Consider the following 23,522-nt stretch of genomic DNA (forward strand, 5'->3'; position numbering starts at 1 on the left):
TAAAAAAACACGCGAGAATTTTTTTTTAACCGTCACATTTTATTCATACAATATAAGTTACAACATACTATTTAATCATTCATACATATATATAACCATAATAATATATATTGTATTTCTTTAATGTGTAATGTCAATAATAAACGAAACGTACAGTTTCAATAGATTTAATTGCCACTAAAGGACCACCTACCATTATTAAATAATGTTTACATATTATACCGTCTCGCATCTCGCTCGGGGCCGGCTAACGGAGAGACATGAATTGGAGTAATGACAATAATATCCGTCTGGGGGGTCCAATTTCATTTAATTTATAAAAATGAAAGACGCTAACAATGGATGATGGACAAACGCACTTGTACACGCGTTAAAACAATGATACACGTACGCACCACGATTGACGTGTATTTAATTGTCGTAATTAAACGGTCCTATACGTAATATTGGGATGCACATATCAACGGGTATAATATGATAGTCACTAGTCGCCTTAGATGCAGCTCGCATGGGAACGGTAAAAAATATTGCACTAGTTATACGTCACAAATCGTTTAGTGTACCTACTAAATATTATTGTTTATCATATTATGTTATACGTTTTGTACAAATTCCCAAATTAAATCAACGCATTCATATACTGAACGAAAAAATTATGTACTATAAAAGTAACAAAACATAAAACGATAAAAAAATAAACACAATAGAAATCTGTATAATATTATACGATATAATGTAGGTACAGACAATAATGGTAACAAAGATTTTAAAAACCATAAGAAAAAGTTCTTATTTTGCCAAAGATGCAAAAAACACAAAGAAGAAGAAGTATAAGAATAAAAAAAATTCATTATAGTATCGTATTTTATTTGGTTATAACTGTCGATCTTCAATATAGACCACTTAACTCTGTCGGTTATTCAATCAGTCTCCGATACTTTCAGACACTGCAGCACGCCGCTCAGCGTGAAGGAGGAGAACTCATTAGACAAGTCCAGACGATTCTATTAACCACGTTCATTCATGTCGTTCCCATCAAAATATATGTTGTCGACGTGTTTTTCGACATGTCCACCATTATATATATATATATATATGTACAAGCCAGCCAACGTTTATACTGAATATGTAATTCATATTATCTTACACGCGGCGTGCGCGTTCATCGACAAACGCGACATGAAGCGGTTTTACTAAACATAAAAGCGACTACACACAAAAGTTATGGCGGTAAATCATATATACAAATAATAACTACATATGTGTATGTATGTATATATGTATATATATATAAATATATATTTTCAAGTTAGGTGGAATGGTGGTGATGTTGGAAAGAGAGAGACACAGAGAGAGAGAGAGAGAGAGAGGTATGTCGGTTGCCGGGACAACGAGGAATTTTAATTATTACGATCAGGCTTAAGGGGGCAAGCGTCGCTGGTGCGACCCATACCCAGTGTTACCAACGGCAACAGGGAATGGTGCCGACCGGTACGAGAAAAAAGGGGTGGGTACATATATATATATATATGAAGAAAGAAGGATAAAAATATAACTAATTCCAAATGTCCATTTGAATCCCACAATCACATCCTCGCTTGCTAGTTCTCTATCTCTTTCTATATATATATATATATAGAAATACAAACATGTATACATAACATCCACGCATAAATTAAACAAAGTTTTTTTTTATTGTATATATAGAATGAAAGAAAACGCAGTCGGGTATCAAAATCGCAAAAAAAAAAATGTATCATATAAAATGTTACTTTTTGGTAGTATACTAAATTGTAATTCAAAGAATAATAATAATAAAAAAAAAAAAACAATGAATTCAACACAGCAACGGTCTAATAAAATATGGTTATCCATTACGCGTGAATTCGATAAAATTACATTTACATATTCACTGAAATTACATAGATTATTTTAACGAAAGTAATATATTAAAATTAATTCAATATTTCTATGTTTTCGAGAGAACCATTTAATGTAAAATAAATCTATTTTATAAAGAAAAATATCACGTTAATTCTGATTAGTTGATGGCAAGAAATATTAAATGTTAATACGACGAAAAATCACAAACCTACTAATGTATGTACTTATATATATATTTCTATAGTATAAAAAATATGAACTCATTTGGAACAATAAATATTTTTGTAGTCAAATAAGAATAATTACAATATTATAGTTAGATAATTTCAACGGAAATCTCGGTTTTTAGTTTAACTTTGATTCTCTTTCTCTCTTTTTCGTTGATTTCACTACATCGCTAATAATTATCATTTACCAACCAAAATGAAAAGAATGTAAAAAAGCATAAAGATTTAATAATTTCTCTTGAGTTGGTATAAAATGAAATTTAATACCAAGAGAAAAGCTCGACAGAGTTTATGCTCCACCCCTCAGGACAAGATGAAGGACGTGAATACATTCCAAGCACCTGGTACTCCACGAAAGTACCATAGCAGCGGTGGCGGCGGTGGTGGCAGTAGAAACGGCTAATTGTTATGCAAAATTTAATTTCAAACGAAAATTTACCTTTTGCACAAGAGGGCCCTTTAATTACCCCTTTTTACGACAAGTATACCGAACACGGCTGGAGCTACAGTGCTCGATGGAGGGTAAGTACGTCACTGCCACCAGTTATACACAACTCGGGCGTTTTTAATTAGGTCTTGGTACCGACTTGTTTTACTGAAGGAAACTTTTCTGCGACAAACATCCGTATCCAAATGGATAAATTACACTGCTAGTTTATTCTCCCTTGGTAAACAAAATTAAATTTCAGAAATTCTCTCGCGTACCATAATAAAACAAAGAATTCCAAACAATGACAATTCTACTGGAACAACACGTGTCCCATGGAACTTAATGTTGGAATTTTAACAACATAGTAAATGTTCCTTGCGTTTAAAATCAACATTTTATAATACAACGATAGTATTAAACGTACATACATTTAAATCGGATACAAGATAATAGACATTATTTGTTATATTATTTATCTATACGCTATGAATAACTATAATATACGTTCTTACGCATTAGCTATACATTTGCCAATTAAACGTTATTAACTGACATAATTTCAAAAACGTGCGTTGAAAATAATAATTATTTTGTAAGTAATAATAATACAGTTTATTTCTTTCTATGTATTTTACATCATAAATCACTGTAATGCAAAAACAACCAAACCCATGGAAAATATTTACTTGTATATAAGTTATAAGTTTATAACTTTTAAGTATACGATGCAACTATTTAGAACCCATGCATTAAAATTAATATATTACAATAATAATTATAATTAAATAAGGAAACATTAAACAACCATGCATTTTTAGTATGTATAGTGTAAGGTGATTAATACATTTTATTTGAAATATATATGACAAAATCATGGGATAATATCATAAGTTTAATGATTAAAATATAATATAGGCTTACCGTTAGATGCTGAAATAACCACGCTCGAAGTATATTTGTGGCCACTTTTGGGAATATACCTCTTTTCTTTTGGTTCTTTTTTCCACCACTGGGATCGTCGTCATCCTCACCCGTACCATCACCACTACCGACACTGGCATTACTCGCATCACCTATGTGTATAAAACAAAACATAACATAACAATTCATTTTATTTTAATAACTATCGATATAACGTAAGGAATTTACGTCAAAAATGCATTTTTTATCCTATTAAAATCGATTTTTTTTACTATAAACTAATGTTTTTTATATCGTTAAAGACATACTTAAAATTCTCGTATTTAAAAATTTCCAAAAGTACTATATTTGTTGACTTTTTTTTTAATTAAAAAAATGAAAAGAGCCTACGGTTATAAATTCGTCTGTCTGCGTGTGCAATTGGTAATTTTACGGAAGTTAGGGGTCGTAGAGCTTGTAGCCGCCGCCGTTCTCCCACGCCGGCGGCACTAGTGGTGGGTAAATGTGCACCGTCGCTATCAGATTCACTACAGAAGGTGATCAATCACTGCTACCCACCCCCTCAATCCCTCTGCATTGCTCTTTCTACTCACTTTACCGACCAGAATACATACACATACGCACACATCGTACAAATATATACAATATACGTATATACGTATACTTATATACACTTCACACACATACGAGCACAATCAAAACAATATCTCTACCCATACTCTGCTCTCCCTTATCGCATATATGTATATACCTTTTACCGTTGCACACACGACGTGGTGACGGCGGATAACACTATATACACGACCGATAAGGGAACTCCACCGCCCTACCACCACATGCAATACATGGCTAGATGCAGCAGCGCGTTTCCAAGAGACCGTTTTATTCGAATACCGTTTTTCAACAAAAAACCGAACATTTTTCAGCCGAAACGTTATATATTCTTACAGTAACAAATAAAATCCACTATCGGTTTTAACAACGATGACAATGAGAATTGCGACATTTTATTGCACAACGATAATAATTTTATTTAGATTCATTACTGTATATATAATATTATATACATTTGTAAATATATATATGTATATCAAAAAATAAAATAAAATCAACAACAGAATACACATTCAGTGCGTTGTTTTAATGTTGACTGTAGATAAAACAGCCACGCTGCATACTGCGTCCGATAAGAAATAGTTGGTGGTTGGGGACATAAACATATTATACGGCTGCATATTATATAACATAGAGTGTGTAATGACTCATACACACTAAATAAACAACAGTAGTGGTAGTATAGTGGCGGCGAGGAGTAAAAACTGTTTATCTAATGGGTTTAGGTGTTTGTTTGTATTTGATTGGATTACAATATTATATCCGAGGGACTGACCCCCTAAACACATTAGGAAGGAAGGGTTATCTCTCTCGACCGCGCGTCGTTGTGGCGGACCCGTCGTCCCGTATCATTGTCAGAGTTCAACTTTTGAATTCGTAATTTATTATAAGTTAAGCTGTAGCACTATGCGTGTCCCCTTCCTAATGTGTTTTTGTTGCACGTCAATTAAACACGGGATTTTGGTCATCACAATTTCTTTTTCTTTAAAATATTACATTTTTGAATTTAAATTTAAAACTACCTATATATTATTTTAATAAAATTAAAATTGTATATAAATAAATGTAGGTAAGTAAATTTGTTTATAAGATGACCATCTACCCTATACTCATTTATATACATTAATCTACATAGGTATTTATTGATAATTTTTAATTATTTTGAATCGAATACGTTAATAATCATTAATTAAATAACAATTAACTCGTCTGACATTAAAATAATTAATAAACAATCAAATAAGAATATTTTTTTTATTAATATCTAACTATACAATATACATGTTGATGTTTTATGTTATGAGAATTGGTAAAAGAAAATGGGCGGCGGCATATTAAACGGATAAGAGAAAACGAGTTTATGGTCAACGACTTTGAACAAGGCAGCCATTAAAACTAAAAAAGAAAATAACAAGTAATGAAATCAAACTCACTGTACAACTTAGGATTACATACATGCAAAGTATAAAATATGAATATAAATATTACATCACAACCTTTATGAGATTGATGGACTATACCTAATGAGTTTAACTTGTAAATATAAGTAGGTAAGTACTGCAACCAATGACTAATGGATAAGGTAAAGTTGGATGTAATTTAAAATATTATACGCCAGTTATATTCTCACCGAATTTGTAAACACATTGTTTAATAATAACGATAGGCATATAGATGTTTTATTATATAAACGCTTTAATATAATATTATAATAATATGTAATATAGTAAAATAATAATGATAATAATAATATTCTTAATCATAGCTTAAGAGAATTTACTAAGGGGTTTAGCGACATAAAACATAAGAAAAAAATCTCAACCCTTGAGGTTCATACTAAAAAAAAAAAAAAAAAAAAAAAAAAAATAATAGCGTTAAAAATTACTTGAAAGTCTTATAAACGGAATATTATTGTAATACATCAACGTTAATGTCGAGAGAGAATTAACCACAAAAATATGATGATAATGATGATGATGGTGGCGGTGCCTTCGAGATGAAACAAGTTAAAAAAACAACAACGAAAAGAACAGAGTGAGAGAGAGAAAAAGAATCTAGCCACCAACACTATAATATGGTTAAGGTCAAAAAATGCCTGCAGACCGACAACGACCCCGACTATAATGGAATATATTATAAACGTGCCACCAAAGAGTTAAGTAATTTAATGTAAACCATCTATGGCTATAATAAAGATTAAAGAATGTATAATACATAGGTACGCTACATCATATATGGACATAAAATAAATCGATACATTTTAATAATGGAATTGGTGCCGATTGTGTAATATTTTTAAAAAAATTTTTGTTTTCGGCTTTATATAGCATTGTTTATTTAAATTTATATCATACGACAGTTATTTGAAAAAATCATAAATACGTTATCGAATTAATACATAACTTAAATATATTATGACAACGGTAAATCAGTACTTCTATTTAGAAAATTAAATAAAATGTTTGATGAATAACTGCAAATGCACAATATAGTCGAATATAATAAATCATTTTACCGTTAAGCCTGTTTAGACAAGAACAAAAATGTCAATCGTTTAAAATGTAAATAAGGCAGTTATATATTTTCCCGTTCTGCAGATTATAGAACAAGGAAACGTTTGATGTATAATGAACTTTTTTTTTCAAAAAATTCTTTATATTGTGTTATAAAGTGGCCCAATTACGTAATTTAGGGTATTAATATGTTTTATTTTTTAAATTGATCATAAATAATACTTTAAATCAGGATATTGAACAATATTATTACTTACTATTATTTATAAATTATCAATAAAAAAAAAAAAACTAACGAAAATAACCATATTTCGAATAAAATTACATAAGTTTTCAAATTAAATTATAAGGGCCGACCTAAAACATTGGTCTAACCTTACAGCTCTAACCGTGTGAACAAATGTCCCTTTTTCGAAAATAAATTTAATATAAGCCTTGACTGAACTCTGGAAGTGTTTATTATATACTTTTTCTACAACTTAAGATAACTATGATATTATTTGATATAGTATTATAGTTAACGCAAACCGAAACGAAAATAAGGGGGTGACCAGCGTTCGTTCATTTCCTGGCTGTCACCAACACACCTCCGTTTTACCAGTGGTCCGGTACGCGTACTACACCTCCATTCCGCACACACAATCACCCTATTCCTACCCTTATTGAATGGTATAATATATATATATATATATATATTTATACGTATACTATAATTGAGACCTCCTCACTTTATGGGCTGTTTTTGATATCATCGTCGTCGTTGCCGTTGTCAGCCTGAAAACGGTACGCGCGCACCAACCCACGTAGTAGCTGTCATATGCAGCAAGTATAAAGAGAAAATAAGTACAAACGAAAAAAAGTTCCGTCGGTTGCGGTTACAAGTACCGCTAATCGTATTTTCACTTCTTTCTAGCCCTTTACACATATACACGATACATATATATGTATATTTCAATAGCTTAATATTTCTATATACATTTATATGATTTGCGGTGTATATTCAACAATAGTTATATAGACGGCAGTGTGTAGAAATAACAGAACCGACATTCACGCATTCCAAGATTTAGAATTACTATAAATATTGATATTACGTTAAACCTATCAATATATATACTTTAAATAAATGAATATTACACAACAAACCGCAAAAAAATAAAATTATTCTTTTAAAAAAGCAAGATATTTTCTGTATTTTCATATTTTTTAATAACGATCACAATTTTCACTGAATTTTCAAACTCTATATTATTATATATATAATGGTATTTTTTTAGACGAGTGTTTCGTGTTTCTCTAAGTTCATGTTCAAAGTTTCTACTTATATGTTGATTGGTCAATCAATCTCTTTCGGGATATACGAAGTAACAACAGTAATTGGCTCCTTCGAGACCAGCTGGACCCCACTACCACAAATAGTTATCCCTTAGGGGGTTTATTATCATCGTTATTCCGTGTATCTCTTATAGCCACCATCGCCATAACCATCTTTATACCATTATTACGATCTTTTATCCAATTTTAAATAAAAAATAATAATGTAACCTACACGTATTTTAAATAATCTTGTAAATATGATAGGTTGCAATTTATTTATTTATACAAAAATAAAACATTTCATAAAATACTACATTACAACTTATATAATCAAAAATACCAACTAAAATATAAGAAATATATTTCATAAATATTATTATTACAAATCTTAAAAAAAAATTACATAAGTAATGTAAATTCATCGTGTTTATTATAATTATTGAAAAATAATTAGCATTTTAAAACGCATAGAAACATTACGTATAGGTACATACATCGCACGTGTCTAAGTATACATTTAATTGGAGTTTATATTAGGTATTATACAGTTCATTGTTTATTTATTACTTAGTTAATTGTATAGAAATATTATACTTAATAGTTTTCACATTTCATTACGGATGAAATGTCATCAAAAGATATTTTAATTGATATCTCGCGTGTATCTACACGTACCACGGTTAGCCAATATTTTCAACAAAATGTATGCGGAGTAAAAAGGGCAAGACGCACATTATATTATCGTAGCCGACAACCAAAAATATATATATACACACGGGGGAGAGATGGATGGCTGCCTGGTTGACTGCATCGCGGCGCACGGCGCTCGCGCGGTTCAGGTTTTCCATGGCAACGACTACGAACATTGGCAAACCGGGAAATGTTTCCACACTCATACCCACTCTCACCCTCTACTCGACCGCCCTTTCCTTCTCTACTTTACATCCTCTATTACCCCTGATACTCTTTGACAGGGGTTTTCCATTTTTTCTTTTTTTATTTAATAAAGGGCACAACAAACCTAAACGTACACGTCAAATGCTCATTTTAGTGGCGATCCTACAGAAAACCCTTATTGACGGTCAGTAAATACCTTAACTCACAGCCATTTATAAATATAAAAAAAATCCCATCGTTAATGGAGAAAAACGAGGGGCACAATTTTCGTGACTTTGAATAAATTAACCTATATATAACGCTGCCATAGGTAAATGAAAAACGGCTATAAAATTTTCCATAAATGTTAATAATATATATTTAATATGTACTTACACGAGTTGTAATCATTTGGGCTACCGCCGAGGAACACAGATTGATACAGAAGACCGCGTTTCGCCGCTTCCGCAGCCGATGCCGCTCGGGCGTCTAGTGGTGGAGGCCAATCTCGCCTTTGGCACCATTTACCTGGAAAAATATGAAGAATAAGATAAAACAAATAACAAATAAGAAAAATTTACGATATTATTACACAAGTAACATTGTATAATGTATACAATAATTTGAAATACGTCGAATATACCGAATAATAACGTTAAATCAATAGATCAAAACATGATAATTTAAAAAAATGTATACTAAATTTAAAATAATAATACAAAATATTACTTAATCTGACTCAATAATATTTTTAATATCCTTTATGTGTGTATAACATATTATATCGTATAGGTAGGTATGTTTAAGTATATAGATGTGCCTGTGCCTGTGTGAAGAAAGAATTAAGTCGGACAAGACAACCTATAATTTTAAAACTGGTATTTTAAACGCGTAAAACGTTGAAAAAAAATAATATCTGTCATGTCCATTTCGACTGTTACGAGCTGTCGTTCGAAGGGGTATTTATTTGTATTTATGGGAGGAGATTTCGAAAGCGATAATTACGAGTTTGGAAAAAAATCTATTAAAACCACTGCAATCGTATACATTATTTTATACTTACGGTGATAATAAAGAAAATACTATTTGTATGTACTTATATTATGTATATATATATTATATTACTACGCACTCGGAAACGTGTGTGTATATTATATATGTATTGTTGGGGGAGAGGGGGTCATTATCAAATATATATAGGTGAAGTTTCTATGATTATTCATTTGTTCTGAATCAATACTATTAATTAGTTACACACACATATACTCGTATATATGCATGTACAACAATATTGTATTATTTGATACATATTATAAGTTTATTTATAAATATATATATATTAATATTTTTTATGCGTTATCTTTGCGGAAAATATTATATTATATAGGAGTATTATCGATTAGACACGTATCAAATATCAATAATTATATATTAGTTGATAAGACCTAAAAACATTTAGTTGCTACGTAATTTTAATTGAAAAATATTTAAATTGAAACTATCGTCAAAGACTTTTCAGAGAAAAAAAATCCGGTCACGTCATGACTTTGTATTGCCAGATGTCGTGTATTTCGTTGTACACTGAATACAAAATGTGCCATCACCCGTCATCAAATTTTATATGCACGTGCGTGAACAACACGCCGCTTATTATTCTACAACAAATAAGGCCAAATGTGTTTATTTTGTAATATTTTATCATAGAGAGCGTATAGAACACGAATATAGTACCTATACTTTTCATAGGACGCACGACGATGTCCGAAGAGATAGGTACGCTAATACGTGCAATATTTCAAATTCACAAAAAAATTAAAAATTAATTGAACTCAACGTATTTTTTACATTGTATGTAGCATTTTGTTCTCCAATACCTACTAAAAATTAAAATAATAATATATTGGAATCATGTTCGTAAAACGCAAGAAAAAACGTGTATGAACCATACAGGTATTAGGTAGCATGTGTAGTATATGCACGTTGTACGAATATATCATAGCTGTTAAAAGAATGAAATAGAAACGTTCAACATTCCACATAAAACAATATTCACGTTCTAAGTAATATTGATTGAGAAAAATAATTCAACGAAAAATATTTAAATTATTATAAATAACGATGTAATTTAATATTTATCATTGTTATATTATTAACTTTTGAACGTTTAAAGATTAACATTTTTCAAAATAATATACGTCAAAACTCCCTCTAGGCAGTTACAATAACCTCCGCCGAGTCGTCTCAACCGCACTTAGATCTCCTCTCAGACTGCATGCAGGTAATCCTACAGCGGTGTCGACCTTCTATATATTTAAAAAAATATATTCCCATAAATCAATTTAGTATTTTTTGGATACAAAAAAATATATATACATACGCATTATATGCGGTTAAATTTTTACAGCGAGCTCCGTCGATTTGAAACGAGTAAAATAATAATATTAACAAAAACGCTCCAAGCTGTCAGCCGACTAAATAAAATATGTGTATGTGTGCGTGCTGTATATGTGTATTATGTAGTCAGATGATAGAAGTACTAAAATAATTTTAATAATAATATTATTGTTATCATTATCGTTATTCTTCTTATTATTATCATTATTATATTATTATATTATATCCCAATGGTACAGTAATGCGCGCACGTTACAATGATTGACAGGTGTTTTATTTTTTAGAGAGAGGAACAAAGAGAAAGACGTACGCGATACGTCCATGCGTCTCTCACACGCCAATCCACGAACAGAGTATGAAGTCAAGAGGTCAAACTTATACTACCGCTCGAGGATGCAATGAAGAGTGGAATAAGTTCTGACAACGTGCACACGCGAAATAGACGCCCTCGTGACGGCCATGATCACGACGAAGACGACGGAGACGACTGCGGTGATGATGATGTTGATCATTATAAAGATGACGGTGTAGTAAAGTTATAGTGCTGGAGCTGGCGCGCGATGGTAATAAAAATAATAATGATAATAATAATAAGAAGAAACGAAAATAATAATAATAATAATACGAACTGAAATTATTTTTTAAAACGAGTTCTATTATTTCTTCACGCGACGCATTACATATATTATAGTACACTCGTAGTGTATTTAATACGTACAAAGTGTGTTTGGCCCTACAGTTTGCGTACATGATGGTAATAATCCTACACTTCTACAGCATGTGATCACAGAATGCGGAGACCTCAACGAGACCAAATAACATATACAAAGTTCACAAACTTATTGGACACACTATATAATGTAAATTTAATATATGTGTGTACAATATAATATACGTTTAAAAAACAGTACATGTATAATATATTTTAATGTTTTCATTAAGAAGAATAGAGAACACGACTGGTCACGAATTTTGGACATTTGAACACTGTACTTGGCCATCGTCATCGTCTCTTCGTACGCTCCTCATAATACATATTTATTATCATTATTTTTTTTTTTTTTGTTTGTCCGCATTCATAATATATTCTCTGTACAAAACGCCTAAGGTATATATATTATACACTAAAAATTGTTATTCACAATATATCTAGTATAATATGATGATGGACGCAATGAAACAAAACTCGCGCACGCCGTACACAAGTCGCCAATTACGAGACGAACGGCGATTTTTCGATTTTTCTTTTCTTGTGCAACCAACAAAAGAGATAAAATGTAAGATAAAATAAAAATAAAAGATGGAAGGTAAGAAAAACACGACTGCGGTATATTATAAATAGTAAGAAAAACTGTCTCCATTCTCTTTTACATATATATATATATGTACTTGTGCGTATAGCTGCATAGTAGACTCCTTTAAAAATTACCATACAATAATCGCCGCTGCTGTCGTCGTAAACAGACTTTAACGAATAACATTATCTCGCACACGGCGGTAATTACAACACTATATTATTATAGAACGTACCTATATAATATATACCTATTACATTGTTCGCACGAGTGACACACACTATACGCGGCTATCGTGTATATGTTTTTACGTATAATTATTAATAATATAAAAATGTTAGGTATATAGAAACCGTACAAGCGTTGTATACATGTACCACGTTTTCTATTTACGTATTATATGTAAATATATTATGTACACGTATTAGCAATTTGAATTTTGTATATATGGATATATTTAACTCGAAACGGCGTACACTGCAATAGTTTTAACGATTGTTTGATGAACATATTATTAATTGTACACTCAAAAAATCAATATTATGATCAAACGCGAAAATAAATAGCCAACTTTAATATTTTATTTCCGGCACTGCACCACGCCAGTAAAATATATAAAAAGACATATTATTATATGTCTTTGTTCACAGTTATATTAATGTGAAAATATTATTGTATATATATAAATATTATCATCATCATTCATCGTTTTCGTTCCACACAATTTCTTCCTAATTCTTACTTCGGCCTACCGACAATAATCATAATATATCCGGTTTGTAAACTTATATTATTACTTACAAATATATCTTTGTTCGATTAGTGTCTACATTTAATACACAGGTCGCGGTATAAACACATATACCTTTTTATATAATATGTGTATACGCGTATTATATATGAAATTCAGCCAAAGCATTACTACAGTTCTAACACCGCAGATAACCACTGTCGCTGCTGAGTTAAATGAGCCATCACAGCAGACTTTATACATATAATATATATATATATATATATCCACGTTTTCTTAAATTCTATAAAGAAATAAAAATAATTCGTCCATGGTGGTAATCATGGGAATTATGTGTGTATGTGTGTGTCTGTGTTATTTTTATTGTGTCCGTAGCCGGAAGACACCCACCTATTTACTATACAGCTACGACGACTACGACGACGACGACGACGACGTGATTTTCTCCATAGTTTTTCTCATCGCGTCGTGTCCTGTTTTGTCGTGGTAGAATAATCGCGGTATACAAATACTTTAACAGCTTCCGGCGTTTTGAATACAATTTTTTCCTTTCTGTTTTCATCGCGATCGAGGTGGGGATATACATAGAAATGTGTGTATATTTCACGTCGAAGACGATGCAAAAATAAATTGTACGATGAAAATAATAACGGCTGGCATTGCAGCAGCCCGTTACTCGTCGAAAATATCGAAAAAAACGTTACCCAATAATGGAATTTGCACAAATTTAACAAGCATAACTTTTATGAATATATTATATTATAATATTATATGCGATTAAATTCTGTAGGAAACCTTATATTACCTACAAAGAGTCTCGTGTTACTTCAATAACATGATTATGAGGTTTTATCATTAAAGTCAACCGTTACTCTTATACTTTAAATATAAGTAACATATGAAATCTTTTTAGAGTACAATTATTACTCATCTAAGAAAACGTACGAACAACCGTTGATTACAATTTTCTACAGTCATCTATGAGGCTATATTATAAAAAAATTAAATGATATTTTCTATCTTATTCTAGTCTATATATAGTTAAGTGTTTTTGTTTTATTAATTTATATAACATTATGGAAAGGATATAATATCATTCTATAAATAAAAATATTTTTAATAAACTGTCAAGAAAGATAAGAAAATGAAGGTTTAATCTGAAAATTTAGTCCCTGTATAAAACTGAAACCGAAGTACTTTGTTTGGCCTATACTGACGTTAATAAGGGATATTAATGTTTTTGTTTATGCCGCAACCAGGAATCCACTAACACGATCTCACAAATTCAATTACAGTTGATGGATTTCTGTTGTTGAACATATATAATATATATATATTAATAGAAAAATATAATATTCAACTAAAAGTAAATTTATTTGGCAATACTAGACAAGAAATGAAACAATTAGGTACCTACCTATAAACTGCTTGAGAAAAAAAACTATAAAAGATAATAATTTAAGAAACTAATTCAAACTAGAAAACAAATGTACATGCTAAACGTATAGTACATTTATTGTTAGATTTCTATATTGTTTATACGAAGTACCTATTCCACAAAACTCAGTGCTTATCCTAATATAAAGAAATTATTTAAATTAATTTATTACAAAAGGTTAAACACCCAAAATTTACAATAATGATAATGATTTATAATAATAATAATAACAATAATAATTCATAGTTTGAAGAAAATTATATTATGATAATTGGAATGGTTAACAAAGCGACGATGATCGTTGCGTGATCGCGAGGTGTACAATTGCTCGGTCAGTTGTATCGTATCCTGTAATTACGTGCATCTCCTCATCATAATGCCGTAATGACATTAATCTTTTGACATGACGACTGTCAAGAGAGACGGAAACATAGAGCAAAGCGACGGACTCCCTGTTGTCGGCAGCGATTCGACAAAAATACGTCACGCCATTTATTATGGAGGCGGTGATGGTGAAACCACCAATTACCATTACATGCGGTGATGATAATAGGTAGTGGTGTAATAACCGTAATTGTTTATTTTACAATCGTAATTTCGGGGTACAATGAAATATGTCATCGAAAAAAAGACTTGATAGTAAGCTTGCGTCGTCTCCGCCCTCTATGACCACGTTAGATATATTATATATTATATTTACATTATCTCCGAGCTAGAAAATAATGTCAAAATATTGTAGAATAAAATATAGTACACTATTGTTGTATATTGTACTTCGTTTATTGAAAACCTAATACGAATCTATAAATGGATATTTTCAAAGTAGTCCTTTTAGATTTTATTAGTCTATCGGAGTAAAATAGAAGAGAAAGAATAAAAACATTCTTCTACAGTTTATTCATAATTTGTTATATGATAATAACGGAAGTAAAATTAATTTGTGATTGTGCTGCGTCGCCACACCGCTGTACGAGCATCGTGCGTATATCGCAATTAAGACCAATCGTTATATAATCAAATATTAATTAAACACAAAATCGTTGTCAATAAAACCGAAACCAATCATGATTATAATTGAAATAGCCGTTTGCTAATGTTAACACAACGACGCAGGACGTGTCATCGTTTCTGTCCATCAAGGGTTCCCCGCTCATATAAATAATAAAAATTATTATTTATTATTAGTAATAATATTGTGCCATATAATAATAATAATAATAATAATATACATCATCGATAAGCGATCTCATGAATTTTCCACTTGTAAACAATACCGTATAGACGTCGTGATGTTATATTGCTATCCAATGGTTTTTGTCACGCGACTTGGTCACACAGAAAAAAAGTCGATACTGTTTTCAGAAATTCCGAAATAACGTTATATTATATTACCTTTGTTCCTTTTGAACAAACCTTTTGCTCACGACAACGATCTTATTATTATATTGGTTCAATACATCGCGTGTGTCTACCCATATATTTAAATTTTTATAGGTGTTGTTCAATATTTTTATTGAGTTAACTAGCTGCAATATAGGTATATTGGTGAGAGACTGTATATATAATGCCGCTACTGTTGGAATTACGAGAAAAAAGTTAGGAATAAGATGGTATCAACGCCTAATGATTATGATTATAATATATTCATTTCAAAATTAATTAAAATTTAATTATCGACAGTGAGTATCATGTAAAAATATGATGATTAAGCAGCGACGATGCGTTATTTTTCCGGTTATAGTGGGCGTATTCTCTCGATAATATTTATACCTGCGTGGTTTTTAATATTGTTGGTGAAAAAATAATTTCTATATGTGTCTAGGATACGTCCGCTTTTTAATGTTATGTTTTATAATTGATTCGTCGTATATATACTAAATAATATATGAAAATAATGTTAAAAAAAAAAAAAAAATGTTTTAATATTCATTATTCAAAAAAATTCTGGCTTTTATTAAAAAAATATATTCGAATAGCATATCCATAATATTATTATTAAAATATAAAGTTATCGATTGAAAGTATGAAGGATAAAAATTTAATCGTTATTATTTTTGGTAAACTAAATAATAATTTTTCTATAAATTACCCTACCCTCGCTCAAATGCGCATTTTATATAAAACAAAATAGAAAAGAAGCGAGGAAACGAATAACAATCTCGCGGCACACATTCATTCGAATAACGAAAACGTAGAAATATTTCACCTCGATAAGTATTTTTTTACATTTTATTATTTGCCGCGTGTAGACTTTAATTTCAACTCACGACAATCCCCTTGCCCCGGGGAAATATAATGGTATACATAATATAGACTACTACCACGTAAATGGGTATTTTTTTTCTTTCCATCATCCCTTCTCTAACGTCTTCACACACATACACACACAATATGATTGTACATCGCATGTATACATATATATATATATATATATATATTTATACATATATAAACAATATACATATAAAAACACGTATACACTATATACATGTATGATATGTATATAAATATATATATAAACTACGGTGCAACGGCGGTCACGAAAACATATAATTCGATAAGTGAAAATATCGACTGGCCCCTGCTCTACTACTACTACTGACACCGCTACCCCGACAAAAGCACTTAGAAAAAGAACAATGAAAAAACATAATCCAATCCATTCGCTTAATAAATTAAAGGGCGCTGACGGTGTTTTTTTATACTTATAAAAGCCTATACAACGTAGTTTTGGGCGTAATTCGTTTGGATCCATTAATATTATTGTATTCTCTATAAATATATTATAAATATAAATATAAGTAAAATCTATGACACGAAGAGAAATTTGTTTTATAAATGTAATAGCTTTGACGATTTAAAACAAATATAATTTAAAAAATGAACAATGTTGTCTTATACATTGTTTTATACATATGCATGTATAATACATAAGATACAAGAGTATATGTTTATTTTTTAATGGAATGTATAAAGTCGAGAATAAATTTAAAGTGTAGGTAGGTACGTCGTATTACGTTTAGACGCATCAAATCAAGTAAGTCATAAAAAAAATTACAAACGATTTAAAAACGTCAATTCGTCGAGATAAATAAGCCATAAAACCAGATTGGTCAATAACGATAAACGACAAATACTGAACAGAAAGAAAGTTGTGCGCGTATATGACGAGTATTGCAATCAATTTAAGGGCGTGCGAGCAATCCCACCACAGGAAAAAAATAAACTGAAAAGGGGGACTGCCGCACAAGTTGATTGACTTAAACGCAGCTTTGTTCTTTTAACCACGGAACACACAGCGTGTAGTCACAAAACGCGGAAAACCACACATTACGTGTATACCTATACGGATAGTACATACGAAGGTATACAAAATGAATGCATGTGGATTTTTTTCAGTATTTTATTTAGCGGGCGAGGTAAAGAAAAAAATGCAAAACCGTACTGTTTACGAGAGGAGAAGGAAACGTGACTTGAACAGTCAAGAAGGATTTAATGGAACTTTTCCATTGCGCCGTCGACGATAAAACCCCTGGCTATATTATAGGTATAATATATATACATATATATATACATGATGACGATGATGGTGCGCGCGTGCAGCAAAGACTGGGGCAAGTATTCATTTTTCGATCAGAAAAAAAATCCCAAATGTATTATTATATTATTATTTGAATATAGACGATGTAATAAAAACATGGTCAGCTATTTTTTGAATTATCGGGCATAAGACGAAGAAAAGTGCGTCATTTACTTACCACGGAATGCATTATCATTGTAAAAGTGTTTGTAGACTTTACTTGTACACTTACCCAATTCTGAAAACAAAAAAATCTTATTAATACATTTGTTTTTAGAAATACACGGTGTTTTATTATCATTAATAAATTATTTGAAAGTAATCAATTTTAATTATTAAAAAAAAACAAGAAATAATTTTCGTTTTTTTCCTTTAAAGTAGCACTAACAGTAGGTATATAATACACCTATATATATATATATGTGCGTTTGTGTGTGTGTGTGTGTATGTATGTATATTATAAGGTCTACAATACTATATGTACAGTGTAAGTAGTTGAAATGTAGGCGTGGTTATGGCCATGACGTAAGATAACAATCGCACTTGTTTCCACCATAGGACCACCGCGTTTTGTTCTATGTCTATATAATGATGGGCGTTGTTGTTTAACGCTATAGGTACAACATAATTATAACCGTTATATTGATGTATATATAGCCGATATTCGTATGCGTTTGTGTTGGCGGCTGCACTTTACGTAAATCGTCATCGCGTACGGCAGTATGAATATAAGCCCATAACGAAAACAACCACAATCGAAATTCGAATCCTTCGTAAATACCTACTTGGGCTAAACACACGCACATATATAAATATAAACTTGAAATCTACGTATGTATTTTGAAAGAAATGTAACAACAATTTGACCCTTGCACCGCGTTGGACGATTATATCATGTGGCGAGAAGAGCGTCTGTCAACGTCGGAATATCGACATGCCAGGACTTTCCATCCCAGCCGTTTTTATTGACCGTTTCACCGCGGCGGTGGCGCGACGTATTAGTAGGAGACTCTTAGTTGAAAAGGTCAAAAAAAAATCGAAGGAAAAATATAAAAGTGGCGACTCAATAACATAAAATCGACGGCTAAAGGAATGTTGTCAGATCCAGATGTTATTTCAGTTGGCGTACAGAGCACTGAGCTGTGCCGCGCTGCTACAGTATCCCGCCGCGTTTTCTAAATCCCATAGGTTATACTTTCGTTTTCTCGATGTTGCATGTTTCCTCTCCACTTCTTCTTGTATTCTCTTTCTAGCGATGAATTGATGGGTCATGTAGATAACGTTTGGTTTAACAATTATTATCATCATCCCATCGACTGTGGTACAACTATACACATTCTCACATATATATGTATATATGTATATATTTATATTTATTATGTATATAAATAATATATATAAAAGGAATGTAACAACGTTCGAGTCGGCTCAAAAAGAATTTCTCCCACATTTTACAAAACAAACCAAGTAAAATAATAAACTAAACGAAAAGATATGTTTTGTCTCGTACACGGAATGAAGAAATTGTGGATAACAAAGACAACGGGACCTCTCAATAAAAATCGTTCTCCTATATATAGAAAACCAAGTTCTGCATACTCGTCCGACACCTTATAATAAAGCCAATGTGTGTGTGTGTATAATATTTGTGAAACCAGTTTACAAGTCTCATGTTCGTTGTTGTCGTCGTAGTCGTCGTCTTATAATATGTATATCTATGTATATAATATATATATACCTTCACATTTACATTCAACTGTTTGCATATTATATATATATGTATGTATGTGAACGTGCGTATAAATATATATAGTCGCAGTTTTTATTCTCTCTACTTCTCCGCCGTCTTTTTAAGCATAAATGTGCGCGTGTAATATGTATATTTAATTCTACGGTTCACATTATTATATATTATATTGTGATAGAACAGCCAAACATAACGTTGATGTCTTCTGTTTGCGAGTTTTCAAAAAACACCTACTGTCATGCGCGTATGTGTATTATGATAGTCACTGGTACTATGCAGAAAAATATGCAAAATTCTTAAACCTAATAAGGTAATATTCAAAATTCCCAATATAGGAGTACAATAAAAATGCAAACAACCGTTATTTTACTATACAAATTATATTACTTTCACACTCACTCAACCCCCTCTAACATACACATACACTGCATATCATATATTTATTTAAACATATTTTTTTTAAATAAAATTATGGGAGAGGACACGGAAAAATTAAAAACATTGTACAACGAACGCGATTATTCGGCGCGGGCTATCCCTCCACTATACAACCGGTTCTGCGATATAATTTATTTCAAAAAATTAATTCGTTTCGTTTTTTTTATACTTCTTATCCATGTATATATATTTTTTTCCCTGTTCATTCCATGTGATATTATGTTTTTAAAACGTCGTTCCCCAGACGTCTACAAAACGACAGGTGTTCCCTCCTAATACACACACACACACACACACACACACACACACACACACACACACACACTCATGCACACGCGCACGTATATATACACACATATATACACATACACATATATATACATACATACGTACAACACACGTCATCAGACACAATGGGTCTCGCGTATAGTAGTTATGTTAATGTGTGTCCAATGATAAATCGGATTTTAATATATTCCTGGATTTGCTGTTGTTCAAGAATGTCAAACGAACGCCCGATGTTTCCCATAGGATATTTTTACTTAAACTCAAAACTTAATATTATAAAACTCATATTATTTAAAAAAAAAAAACTCACTATCACACTACGACGACGAAAATGACGAAAAACTGATTTAATTCACAATTCATGTTAATGTTTATTTATCATATTAAACTAATAATATTCATTTGAGATAGGTTTACAATGTAGGTATCCTAATTCCGATTTAACTTAATTTACAAATACGCACCAATAAAAATTAGTGTTATTATGAGATGCGGTAATATAGTAATATATATATATAAGTATTTACTATGCCCTACTTACGAACATACGTGCTCAATTTATTAGTCCTTACAACATAACGACTCCAGGTTTATAGCAAAATAAATAAAAGTTAAGGTCGAGGCATATGGTGTAAAATTATTAAAACTTTACAGAACACCGATGAATCGAATAAATTTTAGTATTTTTTAGTAATTTATATTTATAGTAACAAATACGGTCTATGGTACGTTGTTAGATAATTATTATTCTTGAAATGTTATACTCTTCCCTTTCGCATTTACGAAATATAAGCTAATGTAATATATAAGGCGCTATATCATATTTCAGTATCTCATAATACCCGGCACGAGGCTCATTTTTTAATTTAACTGTATTATAGATCATTGCCATCCGTATTTAACGAAAATAAAAAGAGTCGTCGTATATAATTATCATAATACATTACATACAGCTAGTACTTACATAAAAAACAAAATGTCTTTTTATTTTCTAATCATATATATATATAATATTTTTTCACATATAATATGTTTTATTATTTTTATCGTCATTATTATTGATATAAATATAATAATACGCAAGATTTTTAATATTCTACGGTTTAACGCGGTTTTCCTCCAAAGAATGCATGAAATGACCATCATGTGTGTAACATTGTATACGTACCACACGTTATAAAATATATATACCTACAGAATAATATAATATTCTGTACCTCAATATATATATATACACGTATACACATCATCATCATGTACACGATTTTTTTTCTATTATCTAGGACTTTTTTTCATTCTTATTATTATGATTCCTATTTTTTTTTTTTTTTTCATATAGAAATTTAACAGCTATTTTTTTATTTTTATTTTATTATTTTTTGCTCATTGCTTTCCCTCATATGTGTGCGTGCGCGCCCGAACGCGTGAGGATATCTAAAGACGAAACTGGCGCGATTGCGTTTTTATGTGGACTACGAACCAAACCTGTCGCGTAACGAATTATTATTATACTTTGGAAATATATATATATATATATATATATATATTGAATATACACACACACACACGCGCACGCGAGCGCGCGATCGCTTGTTCATATACATAATATAATAGTTTCTGTATCATAAACGCGTATAACACGTCGTTGTTAACGTCGATATCAATTTTATTATTTTTGCGAAAATATTTTTCGTTTTTATAAACGAAAAGTGTTATACATCTAAATCGACAATATACATATTATTTTCTCCATTCTCTACTTAAAATACACGCGTCAGTCTGGCACACACTTATTTTAAATAATATAGCATACTATATTCTATACTCTATATAGATCATAATATTTTAATATATTCGCATCTCATATTTTAGTTTTGTCCCACTGACCATGACGGATTGGAAAATCGAATTGTATTACATTAGGTATAATAGTTTACGAAATGTTCTTAAAAAAACCTAATTTAACCTAATAGTAATTTTATAATTAATAGTATATAAACCAACGATTAAAATAATTGTGTAGATAATTGTATTCTATATAGACTACTTCAATTGATATATGTACAACAAAAATCGCCTGGAAAACAAATAATATTTATCGGTATACCCTAACTTCATTTAACAATCATGCACGGCAAGAGCATTTCACATGTAATGCAATAGTAGTTTTAATAAAAATAAAACACTACTATGAAGGGGAAGACGGCATTACAACCGTTTACTTTTGTGTATATTATATAGTCCCAAAATTCGTGTCGTTGATGGCGACCACGATTATGCAAATTCTACACTTGAAGAGAATGAAAGGAAATAATACAGCTGTAATTTACTACGCAGGCAACGCGCACGACACGTAGGTACATAATAATATTACAATAAATGAAGGGAGAGCAAAAGAGCAACAAAAATTGATAATGTCCGAATCGAGTAATAAAGATTTATAAATATTATTATATATTATATTTAAGCGTACACAACTTTTATATAATATAGTCAGAGGAAAAAATAAAAAAAAGCATAATGATTAATAACAATAAGTCAAATGTTTTAGGTAAAATAAAAATTCAATAAAATTGAACATATAGCGTTTAATTTTGCATACTAATGTTGTGTTAAAAATCTGTGTGGGAAACTTTAAAACAATGTAGTCGGCGGTAATGACAGCAACGACTATGAGCATATACAATTATTAAATTGCGTTTCAATTTATGTATAATAATTTCATCGTTCACTACCGGGGTTAACGAATATAATCCCCGAAGAGCATACCCGTAAGATTATAGTTTGTCGCGCGCACGCTGAATTCTA

General features: G+C 30.8%; 1 protein-coding gene across 2 annotated transcripts in view; it reads right to left on the reverse strand.

Moving 5' to 3' along the window:
* The window catches only part of LOC113555546 (homeobox protein homothorax), a 96,513-nt gene that overhangs the window by 32,854 nt on the left and 40,137 nt on the right, over positions 1 to 23,522 (reverse strand). For both annotated transcript variants that reach the window (XM_026959960.1, XM_026959959.1), the window contains exons 8-10: positions 18,474 to 18,479; positions 9,180 to 9,311; positions 3,463 to 3,614 (exon numbers count right to left, since the gene is read on the reverse strand). In XM_026959960.1, the coding sequence (XP_026815761.1) occupies positions 3,463 to 3,614; positions 9,180 to 9,311; positions 18,474 to 18,479 (290 nt within the window). The remainder of the gene's footprint in view (positions 1 to 3,462; positions 3,615 to 9,179; positions 9,312 to 18,473; positions 18,480 to 23,522) is intronic.

The sequence above is a fragment of the Rhopalosiphum maidis genome, chromosome 3 (assembly GCF_003676215.2).
Source record: "Rhopalosiphum maidis isolate BTI-1 chromosome 3, ASM367621v3, whole genome shotgun sequence".
NCBI classification, from domain to species: Eukaryota; Metazoa; Arthropoda; class Insecta; order Hemiptera; family Aphididae; genus Rhopalosiphum; species Rhopalosiphum maidis.